Source organism: Denticeps clupeoides, chromosome 4 (genome assembly GCF_900700375.1).
Source record: "Denticeps clupeoides chromosome 4, fDenClu1.1, whole genome shotgun sequence".
In the NCBI taxonomy this organism is placed as follows: Eukaryota; Metazoa; Chordata; class Actinopteri; order Clupeiformes; family Denticipitidae; genus Denticeps; species Denticeps clupeoides.
In genome coordinates, this window is record NC_041710.1 from 27,393,484 (window position 1) to 27,406,902 (window position 13,419).

At 40.2% G+C, this 13,419-nt stretch overlaps 1 protein-coding gene across 5 annotated transcripts in view; it reads right to left on the minus strand.

The window, feature by feature from the left end:
- Nucleotides 1–13,419, minus strand: part of cntln (centlein, centrosomal protein) — an 83,628-nt gene that overhangs the window by 53,558 nt on the left and 16,651 nt on the right. For all 5 annotated transcript variants that reach the window (XM_028977585.1, XM_028977587.1, XM_028977583.1 and 2 more), the window contains exons 10-12: nt 10,354–10,515; nt 6,655–6,762; nt 3,594–3,715 (exon numbers count right to left, since the gene is read on the minus strand). In XM_028977585.1, coding sequence (XP_028833418.1) covers nt 3,594–3,715; nt 6,655–6,762; nt 10,354–10,515 — 392 coding nt within the window. The remainder of the gene's footprint in view (nt 1–3,593; nt 3,716–6,654; nt 6,763–10,353; nt 10,516–13,419) is intronic.

A 13,419-nucleotide genomic window follows, 5' to 3' on the forward strand; every position in this document is an offset into this window, starting at 1 on the left:
ACAGTCAGCCATTAAACCAAACATAAAAGATACGTTGCCATTCTACAATCACACTACATATTTTCAATGTTTAAATGTACTAAGAGTTGTACATGTGTTACAAAATCCTAATAGATCAAAATAGGTGTAGTGTGTGGACTTAGTATAGAGATTTAATTTTAGAAGACAATGTGGGGACATAGTGGGGGAGGTGCAGCACTTCTCATCCTGAGTCTTGTGAATCTTTCAAAAAGATTTGTGATACACAATAGTTCATGGGGACTTCACATATATCATGCACATTGCACAGTGTGGGGACTTAACGTATATTATATTAAAATTACATTTTAAAAAGAAGTATCATACCTGAATGTGGAAAGTCTCAACCTGTGAACAGTCTGTGGAATGCTGAATGTCTTCAGAGGTACCATCTGATTTGGGGAAGATATTAGCTCTGTCTACACCACTTATTGTCTCCTGGAATGAACAAAACAGCCAACAATTAGACCAAATATGAAAGTTATGTTTGCATAACTTTAAAATGCACACTCTCATTCTAAAAGTATGGATAATATCGGGTAATTAAACAGCAGTTTTATACCTGATTGTTGAGGGTGCAGTTATCCAATGAACTTTGGGTGTAATGTAGATCCTTTTCAGAGGCGTTTTCTGACCTGGGACAGTTACTGGCTCCTTCCATTCCACTTCTTTCTTCCTGAAATTATCAAAGGAATCCCCAATAAGTCCCCAAATACTGGTAAAAGATAAAAAAGCTGAACAGTGTCAGGTTGCAAAAGCATTTTTAAATAAATACAGATGCAGAGAATATGCTTAAGTAGGTATAGTGATGATGCATCTTCAGTGAAATAAACAAAACAACCACAATTCTCTAGATTCAATATTTGTTACAGAATTCGAATGCAGGACCAGGGCTGCAAACATATGAAAAGCCCAGTAAACCAATAACAGTAAAATGGATGCGAGCATGTGTGAATTATTCTGATTGTTAAAACTTTATGAACAAACATAATATTACAATTAATTAATACTAAAATCTTAATTTATATAAATATCAGATTTCAAAATATCTTTTACAATTCTTACCTGATTCCTCCAAGGACAATCAGCATCGCCATAATTATATCTAATCTCGTCTCCAGGTGTTATGTCTTTTAAGGCAAAAAGGCACAAATGAGGCTTTCCTTCCACCATGATTCTTTTCATTTTGCAGTTGGGGTTAATGTGATCATCATTAACCAGTCTTCCAAGGGTGCCATCATCCCTTGCAGCATCAATACTGAATTTGAATAAAGAGAATAGTTATTAAATGCAAAATTATACTATTGTTAGTTTGTATTACTTAATTTTATATTAACAATATAATATATAAATTGTTAAACAATTTTTTGTGATCTTGTGATGACACAACTGATATATGCAGACATTATAAATCTACTTCAAATAGCTGAACAAATAAACATTTTTTTTTTGTATTTCTGGAAAATATTCAGACCTGAGCAGGAACCATGCATGAGCTGCTATCTTAACTATTAGAAGCCAACTGTAAATAAGTCAATATAGTATGGCATGTTTACAATAAGTACCTTAAATGCTGACAGACAAATGATGAAATCATTCTGTTCCATCAGAAGAAAACAACCATATTACCCACAATCCCTGTGTGTCTGAGCGACGTTATGTAACCCATTTTGACTCCACATCTGACTTGAAAAAATTAATAATACACATTTAAAGCTGTTATGGGCGGTTTAGCGATGATAAATGATCTAAATGCTCCCCATGCTGTGCAACTCCACACAAGACACGAGTTCCCACATGTGGCAACAAAACTAGAATACTAATAAAAAACTAATACTAGTTTTAGCAGCGAGTTTTCAAATATATTTTTTAAATATTTAATACAGTTATACATCAAAACAAAGGAAAATATATAAATCCATTTGTACTCACGTCCAGAATTTTCCATGCCAGATGAAATCGAACATAAATCCTTTTAGGGAGTTGTGGTAAATTCGCCGTCTTCGTTTACTTTCTTCTGGATCGATAAGGTCTCCTCTGTACTCCAGTATGAAATCTCCTTTGAAAATATCTGACTCGGCAAACACTCCCCTGCCTAATTTGTGAATCACAACCCACATTCATACCTACTTTCCCTCATAGTAATTAGTTTAAGATAATATATCTGCTTTGCTCACCTTTATAGGAATTGATGTATTTAACATCAAGCCCTGCTTTATCACGGCAGGTGGTGATGTGAAAAATGGCATTGTTTATTGGGCTTTGTCGCCTCCGAGCCATTTTTCTTAGCACATTATTTCTCTTACTGCTTAGTGAAAACGTCTATGGAAGATATAGTAATAATTGTAATTTTAAATATCCATAAATAACAGAAACTAGCATGTGCTAACTAAGCTAGTACCATTTAACTAGCTAGCATTGTCATAGCTTTTCTTACTAAAACACTTTACTATTGAAAGAAATATTATTTACCCCTAACACAATGTGTATCATAAAAGTATGAATCTTTAAATGATTTTTTTCTTGCAGTTAAAGTTAGCTTACATAGATCTGGATGGTGCTATAGCTCAGCAAACTCAGTCTTGCTAACTGAGGCACTTATTAACAATTAGCTCTCTCATTGGTTTCTGATGGTCCGTGACGTCATCGAGACGAGCCAATAAGAGTTCAGCATTGCTGTACCACGTGTTAATGTGTGTATCTGCAATTGCAATTACCCTCTTCAACCCTAGTTGGCGTGTACACACTGTGAGCAATTCCAGGCACACACATACACAATGTTTTTCAAGAAAATGTCCATCTTGGGGACTTTGGAGATATTAAAGGGGTAGGCTTATTTTGATGAAATATACATGCTAGCGTAGTTAACTTTGTGGGGACTTGGTTTTTGGTCCCCACGATGACACACGTCCCCACCTTATTGGTGTGCAGTCAGGTCAATGTCCACATATTGGTAGGTTTACAAACACACACACACACACACACACACACACACACACACGCATGCACAAAACAGAGGTGGATAAATTCACACTCCTTTCACACGGGCTCACGTTGCACCACTGTTTTCTTTAATTAACCCGGAGAGAGCACAGCTGACAAGGTCAACACTTGTGTCCCATGCGGATACTCAACACACGCTTCCATTAGTTACATTTAAAAACCTTCAAACCCAGGAGAGGGCAGCTGAGGAAATGTTAATGACATTTGCCTTGTTGCCTACTTGTGTTAAAATCCTAGGGTTTTTCAGCTAAAGCCAAATAAAGAACAGGAAATTAAATCTACTACCTTCCATGTTTTTCCTTATTTTTCCCTCCCTCTCTCTTTCCTCATGGCACATTTGCACACCTAGGCTATGTCAGGTCTAACGAATGCCATGATCCCACACTAAAAACAGACATAAATTTGCTGAGAAATTGCTATCAAAAAATAAAATCATACTGCAGTAATAATGAAAGTGAAGCTTACTTGCATGTGAGTTATAGTAATTTAACTTTAAGCCAGACAACCAGCTCAATCACTGAAATGATGTCCAGACATCTGCCCAAATCAAACAGCTGGGTGCTGATACTCACTCGCTATCAGTGTCCTCGGCCTCTTTCAGCTGCTCTTTGACAGTCCTGTAGTTGGTCTGGATCAGACGTAGACGTTCATAACGCTTGTCATGGGCTTTTCTTAATGCTTCGTTCTCTTGTGTCTGTTACACACAAATACATTATTGTATGAAATATTTAAAAACATTTGCTCAAAACTAAAAGTCTGTAAAACTGTATACATTTTTTTATTAAGATCATTGTGAAGAAAACTATTCATCATACAGTGTAATTCAAATAGATGGGATGAAATATAACAAGGGATATTTACTCTAACAACCATTAGTATTGTAGTGTCTTGTTACATTTTCAACTTTCAATTCTGAAATATTGGTCTTAAAACTGCAAATAAATATCCATAATATTTTATGTAGTTTGTGTTCATAAAAATATTGAATGTACGTTTGCAGTCCTATTTGTGGGTATATAGACATTTGGTGTACCACGATTACCACAGATGAATATTATGAGTACATGATATTATGGGAACGTTTTGTTATGGCAAGAAACTAAAGATTTCAAAAGCGTTTTTATTCCCTAAAAGCAACATGTTGAGAAAAGATTTAACCTTTAAAAAAAAAAAGTTTTCAAAGCCTCCTGGAACCCATCTCTCTCCCCTCCACTGGTAGAGTAAGGCCCTGACAAACATTTCACCATCGACCTTGCACCTGAGGCATAATTACAGGCCAACATGTCAGTGGCCGGCCAATGGGGAGAGCCAGGCTCCTTCACACCACCTTAAGCCCCTCAGCAGGGGGGAATGACTTGATCAGCAGGGTCGCTCCCCAAAATGGCCTGCAAATATCAGGCCTCATCCTGCCAGCTATTTAGGAAAGCAAGTTAGAAAAAAAGAAAGAAAAAAAAAAAACAGCCAAGAGATTACATGGGACTTTTCGGGGGTGAACATATAGATTTTCCTGACAAGAAAAGGCCCCCTATTATTCTGACCTTAGCTGGCGAGCATTGAGAGAAACAAGGCAAGGGGCTGCTTTCCGCTTGGACAACCAGGGCTGGGAGACTTGTCGAGCGCCTTTTTGAAGGGAGGGAAACTTGTTTACCGCTGCTATGACACGGCAGCCCTGCCGGGAGGGAAATGCGGGGCCCTGAACCCTGTTATTATTAACAAGGACAAAGAGAACAAGCAGGCAGAGGCCAGCCGCCAATGTGACAAGTATGGATTTACTGCTAGATATTCACTAGAGAGGACACACTGAAACCCTTCAAAAACAAACCCCTTAAAAAAAAGGAGGGAGAGAATGAGGGGAAAAAAGACGGCCTTATAATGAAAGCTGGAAGAGAGATTGGCTGGCAGCCTGATTGATCGGCCGGCGCTCGGTGTTAAAGTGACAGGGCATTGCCCACATCATGCCGTTTGCGGGGGCCCTTAGAGCCGCTGCCATGCTTCAGCGCAGGGGGCAGCATCCGCCAGACTACGATGCACAATCAATAACCAGGCTTGACCGTTCAGCAGAAGCGGCTGCTTTTTAAAGCCTTAAAAAGGTCTAGCTTGACAGGAGACCACTTGGGAAAAGAATCTGTTTGACTTTGTGTGACTTTGATAAATAAAAAACAAACAAACAAGTAAACAGAAAGTTTGATGGAGAGTTTACTCACTTCTAATTTGAAAAGTGAACTAAGATGCTGAAAAGGAGAAAACATGCTTGGTGACATTTAAAGGCAGCGTAGTCCTAAGCGGTAAGTCATAAGAGTTCATTACGGAAATGACCTGCAATAGCAGCTTTTTATGTTCTGCAGTAGGAGAGGGAATAAAGCCACACACCCAAAGTGTCCAATTTGGCTGAGAACTACTGTCTGAAATCTCTTCTGAGAAAGAAAGGAAGGAAGAAAGAAAAGAAAAAATGAGTCTGTTACAAAGCAAGTGGTCCAGACAGGCAGGCAGTGGATGAAGGTCAGAAGAGCGATGCAGCTGATTGGTTTAGGGAGAGAGCGTGGCTCCTGCAGAAGTCTCACGGCCAGGCAGCTCCTCTCCTGCTGCTTCATTGCCTGTGCAGACGGTGTGTGTGTGTGTGTGTGTGTGTGTGTGTGTGAGAGAGAGAGAGAGAGAGAGAGAGAGGGCTTGCATGTCAGAAGGACTGGAGCGAGAGTGCAGGGAGGAGGGGGCTGACTGACAGACGAGTTGCTCTATTAAGAAAGGTCAGAGAGGAGACACCGGCCATCAGACGAAAACAACGGCCTTGTTGTGCACCGACCAGGGACCAGATCCCTGAGAAGAAGCCTGTGTCTCTTCAGGGCACGTGGCTGTCCACTGCCTGCATCAGCTGCTGGGTCTGGATGCCTACTCCAGCCCACTCCTCTATTTAGTGGCCACATTAGTGGCACACCTTGGATACTGTATTGGTGTGCGGAGATGTGCGGTGTATGAGTGGGTGAAGGTCTCAGAGCACATTATCTCCAGAAGGCTGCGATTGTAGAGGTTAATAATTGAGCCAGGAGGGTTTCAGGCAGAAGTAAGAAACAGGAGACGAAGTCTGCATACAAGAGTGGTATTGAGTAAATATTTTCATTTAGTTCATAGTAGTGACCAACACCCAAAACTAAAACATACTGCTTTGATCATCTTTCTTAAAAGATCCCATGGATTGTACTGATATATGTTACGACATATTATGACATGTAATATTGTTATATCATTGCTATATATTAAAAATATATAGCATAGATATTTAAAACCAGGTTTTGATCAATACTGTGATAGAGGCTAAACACCCCAGACAGATAGACAGTTTGACAGAGAGATGCTCAGGACGCTGTCTCCTATGCTCCCTGAGCTGCTGTGCCATTAACACATGAGGGGCCAGATGAGAGGGCTCATGTGATAATGAGATCACATGGCCGGGCAGTAAGTCACATACTCACATACGGGTCAATGTGAGGGAGAGCAAGTATATATACAGCTGAGAGAGAGTTAGCTAGTAACAGAGAAGTGGAGATGAAAGGGGCGAATGAGTCGATATTGAGAAAGATAACAAGTGAAGAAATGAGGAGGTAGAGAGCATGAAACGGGAAAAGAAAGTGGCATTACCTTAAGCACCAGAAGCTCCTTCAGCTCCTCAATCCTCCTCTCTGCTGCATTGGCTCGAGTGCTGCTGCTCCTCGGGGACAGAGACAGAGAACTCGGCTCCACGGCATCCTGGGATATCACAAAACACAAGGCGCCACCAAGGCTCTATTGATACAGCCATAACCCCATGCATGAGAAATAACACCACGTATAAACACACAAAACAACAACAAAAAAAGAAAAACAGAAGACTGAGCAGCAGCCCTTCCAGCCCAACGCTCTAAAGAGCTGCTCTCCCTGCATCCAGCTAATGAGAGTGTTCATTTACATTTACATTGTTTCTTTGACAATAATGATGTCCCATTAGGGGAGACTAAAGGGCTATAGACTGCTGAACGTGGCTGGGCCTCATTACCTAAGGTGGGGAGGGAGGCGCCTCTAATTGCTTGAGCAGGGCCCCAGGTTACACTTGATAGGACAACAGGAGACGACTCGCGCCAGCAAAGAGGCGAGCGAGTGAAACGAGAGGGTCTAGTCCTTTCATCTCCTTGAAATATTCCAGCATGATGGAAACAACTGCACCGTACAACAGGAGAATTTCAGAAAGTGGCACTACGTGGTCAGATACGGCCAGACGGTTGTGGGAGTTGCCGTAGCAGAAGGTGATGTCAGCATGTTCGCCTGTCACATTAGACACAAACACCATTGACTATTGACCATTTTTTGACTCTTTACACTTAGCTGTCTGTACCCAGTTTGACAGACACCAGCTAAACAGTGCAAGGCTTTATAAATGATTGGTTGAGTGGTTGAATCGTGACAATTTGTTCGAAAGGTGATGGCTGAAACCTTTTTCTGATCCACAATGCAGGATATATAGTCAGTGTTAACCTTTCCTTTCCCTTTTAATAAGATCCGGAAAAAAAGAAATTTAGAGAACAAGAACTTAATCCATGACCCAGGGGAAAGGAGCACTCCACTCCCCTGGTAATGTGACTGCACTGTGCCGTGTAGTCAGATGGTGCTCACTACCATGCAGGGTCACAACGGCAGATGGGGGAGATGAGTGTTAACCAGACGCTCTGCAGGCTGCCCTGCAGACAATCCACTTTATATTCCTGTTTCTGTCCACCAACATCTTTAATCTGTGTTGAGACCAGGCCACTACACCCAAAGCCTAGCAGCTGGCCAGCAGCAACGTCCTTTATGGACCAATCATGCATCCTCATGGCTCTGAAAACACCAGAAGAAATAAAATGCTTGCACGCTCTCACACTTTTGAGACGCCTGACAGAAGCTGCAGGTCATACGGTATTCAATAGAGCTCTTTATGGTGGCAGGGCCATCATGTGAAAGCTGCCCTGGACCCTGGTGTTGTGTGAATGAGAATATTGTGTGGGCTCCAATCCAGACCACCATCCCCTCAAAGCATATGACAGAAGGGTGGGAGATGAGCAGTGCAGTACAGCCCAGGGTGAACTATGTACCTAGAAAGTCTACATCACATTTTTTTTTTTGTTTCCACAATAGTGAAATTACATGTTTTTATTAAACATATATTTTATATTATTTATTCTTAACCAATAATTTATTTTATTTGAAAAATGTTGGTAATTACTAGATATTGGGGGTTTTATTATTAACTAGGACTACAGGGAAAATAATTAAATAAAAGGATAATTAAAGCTGCAATTAAACAGTTTCTGTCTCTATAAGAAACTGCAACAAGTTTGTTATTTTGTTTCCCAACTTGCAGTCAAAGGGTGTTTTGAAGATTAAACATGAATATTTAGTGACACTAGAAAAGAAAGTTTAAATTGAACAAAGACAGTTTGTAAATGCATGGTCAAATATTTAATTTTGCAATCTGCCATCTGCAGATACTATTAGTTGTTAACTCAGAATCCCCCACCACCACACCCACCCTACAGCCCCCCCTTTTTTAATCACAGTAAAACTTTTTTAAAACATGTTCAATCGTTTGATAGACAGAATGTTTTTCTATAGCAAGAACATGATTGAGTTAGCGTTCATGCATCAACTACAATTAGCTTAATTTAGTCGATGAATTTATGTGTGGAGGAGACCAAAGCACTTGTGCTTTTGAGAGAGTGGATAAGCCCTGAGAGAAATCCAAATGTATGTGGATGGAAAGTTCAGTCTCTCAAACTATTTACCCTAATATTAGTTTAGTGAAAACACCATTTAGATAGAAACCAAATTAAAAAAAAAATAGATTTGAGGCCCTCCATGTGCAGCATTTGGCATTCTGGGTAGTCAGTTCCACTTATCATCATAATTCATTAAAACTCTGATGTCTCGCAAAAAAAAGATATTATCTAACTGCACACAAGACTGAAAACTAAAATCAGCTGCAAAAAAAATTTCATTTATGTCAAACTGCCTTGATTTAAAAAAAATAGGCATGATCACGTAAGAGTAAGGATGCAACTAATGACTATTTCGATAGTCGACTAGTCACCTATAATCGATTAATTAGATTATAAATTGCGTCAATCACTGTTTATTCATACTACGGAGAGTAAGCATTTCAGCGTGGTCTCAGGTCAAGCAGACATTGCCAATGCAGAGAAAATTCACTCTGATCGGGTAGATGGTGCAGGAATGGACAGAAAAAATCTAGTCAGGTTCAACAGTGTGGGGAAATACCCTTCATTTCCTTCCACCATCTGAAAGGGTCTTCCATTTTTGGATATAGCTGGCTCTGTGAAGTATTTAATATGCAATGATGTCTGATTTGTGGCCACCATTCATCTACCTGTCGCTGAATTGCAAGCATTTTTATGCTATTGCAAGCATTGCTATTATCAGGTCACAGTCAGCTGCTAATTGAATAATTAGTCAGGTGACTGTTCCATTCCATTAGCTATAGGGACTCCTTAAGGATACAGACTAGGTTCAAGATTTTATTAATCACGTGCATAGTTATACCAGTACAACACACTGTAAAATGCATCCTGAACTGCTCTATTTTTAAGTTTTACTCCCAATAGGTCACATGCTGAGAAAATTACCATATCCCTACTTATGGGGCTAATGCTCTTATTACTGTTAAGGGCTTTAATTAGCATTGGCTAGAGTCATGGCCTAAGAGTGCTCTATGTTCCACTGAGATGTTTAAAATATTTACAGTGGCTTTGTAGAACATTAAACTCGTTTAGCGGTTGACCCTAGGTGCATTATTAACTGTGATTGTCACATGATTCATTTTAAGGTTACAAAAACAAGAAAATGTTGTACAAATACAGAAAAACTGGCATAATGTCCTCAGCTGCTATATGGTGCAGATATCACTAAAACTCACAACAGCCAACAGGCTTACTCTGTTGATATTTTCTTTCTCTGCTGATATGTTCATCAACAGTATACAATATGACTAAACAGAAGGAACACATAATGCACTCATACAAACAACTGCTTTTGTTCAAATAAACAAGTTCAGAGACTTTTCATTACCATGGGATTAGTGTCCTGAAATAAATCTTTGGCACAATAAACCAAAAAAAAGAGACATTTGTTATGAATACAGTGATGGAGAGATTTCCAACTGTTTAGGCCCAAGGCATGCGTGAAAGACTTCATGCCAGGCCACAGCAGGGTGTTGAGTAGGACATTTCAGCTCTATCACATGCTCTCTCTTTATGTCTCAATTTTACACCCATTTTTCTGCCTGATTAGTTTCAGAAGCCTTCACTGTACCTGTCTCCCCCTCCGCTGTCGGCTCTCATGGCGCTGGTACTGAGGAAGGCTGGGGTCTTTAGTAGAGGCCACCTCTGATAATGGCTGACCTTCAAGTAGGTGTAAGGATGGGCCTGGGGTCTGGTCTCCCTCATTGTCTTCTAGTCTCTGCTTCTGCAGCTCCTTCAAGGACATAGCAGCAAAAATCATATCAGATAATTGATTTAGGATGGTCTTACATAATTAGAATACATTCCATTGATAAATATTAGGATTTTCAGGCCTACACGACTAGACCATTCAGTTTTGGAGGCTTATTAGTTCTCAGTGTCATACAAGGAAGCAGCACTAGATGGGGATGCGTAGAAAACACTTTTCCATAAATCACTAAAAGGAGGCCAAGTTTTGTCTAATGTTAATGGCTAAAAATATTCTTTATTTTATTCAATGGCTAATAAATAGCTAATACATATGTTGTATGCCATCCCAATTAGATACTATACAAGAGGAATGAACAAGATTTAAACAAAAATTATTACACTGAGGAAATGAGGAAAAAGAAAACATGTCATGTTTGAAAGTGACCCCAAACAAAGTTGTGGAAGAGCATGTGAGAGACACAGATGCCTGCAATAGTGCAGGGGGACAAGGGACAGCTGTCCAGACCCCAGCACACTGGAGCACACTGGACTACATCTCAGCCCACCTATTCATCACCTCCTAGCAGCTAGTCAATTAAGAGGCACACCACAGGCCCACAGCAGCCTACACACAAGACAAGGGCGAAAAAAAAAGGAAAGAAAGGCACTTAGTTCAAGTTTTGATGTGACTTAAAAATGACCAAACCCGCCTGATCAAGAAAAATAAATATATATGCACTTCACTTCCACCATCTTCACCTGCAGGACTACCTAAACAGTGTTTATTATTAAAAATATAATTAAATAATATGTCAAAATAGATAATAAATGTCAAAATAATATTGCATGGTATTTGAATGGGTAAACTGTGGTATATTTGCAACATAATCTGTTTGTGACCATTATTGTTATTACTATTATTATTGCTAATGTGAGTGTTTGGTAGTTGGAATGTGGTAGGAGCAATACTGAAGAATTTTTATAAACTAAATATTCTTGTCTATCTTATCTTAAATTCAATAAATCATTTCCATGCCCATTATTGTGCTTATTTAACACAGTGGTCAGTTGTTATGCAGTCTATGTGAGTTGTAAAGAGGCTCTGTCCTGTGCTTTTTATTGACAGTGAAGCTCATGTGGTCTGGGGCATAGAAACTGATGCGAACAAATACAGACAGACTGGCCGGGCCTTCAGCTAGAGGACCGGAGACCGGATTTACTAAAACTCCATACCCTCAAGTTATTCATTTCTTAAAAAAATGCATTGTTCATGGGGTATAATTATTGCATTAATATATTTTCCTGAGAATGGTGCAACGAAGAGCGCAACACTGATGTCATCACCTTTAGATTCCTGATTGCATTATCAAAGCAGCTTGGCATCTGGGTGTGACCTTGTTAACTGCCAGGGTAATTAAGTTTAACCAATAGGGAGAGGGGATGATAAATTATTAGCAGGAAGATTTTGTTCACATTTTATTAAATTGGCCTGTCATAGGGGTCGGCCAAATTATCTGGGGCCTCGTTTATTGGAGGCCGGCCATATTGCTGCATCTGTTACAATTATTTATAATTTCAAGCAGTTGAAAACCGACTGAGTTCGGCACTAGCCACGTAAAGCAATTTACAAATGATCTGATGAGGGAGCGATTCAGCTACCCCTCTCATTTCCAGCCAGCAAAAAGAGAGGGAAACGGCAAAATAAGAGGGAGTATGGGAGGGAGGAGAGAAAGAGGCCGAAAGAGACGGAGCTGTGCACTGTAATTACCGAACACGATTAAGTTCTTCTGGGACATTGACTGGCTCGCGTGGCCCCAGTGCAGAAACAGAGGGAACATATGGAGGCGCTTGTGATTGTGTTCCCCCAAAGCCCATGACCCGTCTGCCGGTGCACCCCGCGAGCTGCATGCGAATGAGCGGGCGGCACACGGTGGGCTAATGCTCGACACATGCACCATTTATGCCACAAAACAAATCTGATCACTGTTAATTATGGAGCGTCCATAATCAGACAACTCACATCTGTGGAAAGGCAGCAGGGGTGGGATGGAGTGTTTGGGGGCAGGGTGGGCATTAAGTGGGGGGCTTTTGAGAGTAAAAGGGCTTGAAGGTGCATCTGTGTGGGTGGGTACTCGTGAGGTGCTGTATGTGTTTGTGGATGAAAAAGTGTAAAAACTGCTGTCTCTTATAGATGCCTGAAGAGCATTTTGCATGACTAATACACACATTTCAGTGTGTTAAAATATTAATCTGTGTTTATTACAGCCCAGAAATATAGCATCATTTGGTGGTGCTATATTTATTGATGAGTAAAGGAAATCTTTGGGCCACTTTAAGGCCCATTTTTAACAGTCTTTGTTACTCTTCTGCAGAGTTTAATGATAGCAGTGCAGATGCTGGCAGAGATGTATCTTTGAAAATTCTCCACTGGGTTTTCATAAATGGTCAGGGGTTTTCTTAACATTTTAACCATCTCTTTGCATGTGTGCACTTACATGTTTGATGCTGAATAAACAAGATGAAGCATCTGAGCAGCGTTTATGGCATCAGTATTTATCGCTTGTTTGTGCATGCAGCAGAGGCCGCAGCAGTGGGACAGTGTGTGTGCGTGCGAGTATCTGTGTATGTGTGCGTGTTGGGGGCTCAATCTGACCTGTGGGCCTTTAGCACATGGCTGGGCTTCATTAATGAGCTTCAGTACACAGCGCTCTGATCTAATGAGACCACTTGAGCTATTAGAAAAATAACACTGGAGCCCCTATCATTACCGTCTAAAGGATTAGAGGTACAAACTCTGTCTGAAGGTAAAGATCCCACATGCTAACCAAATTATGACAAGGGAGAAATGAAAAATATATTAAGACCCAGGGATAACACTGGTGATTATGTGGAAATTACAGAACTGCACCATTTCCAAATGGATGCAAGTTGAGTTTTTTATATATAT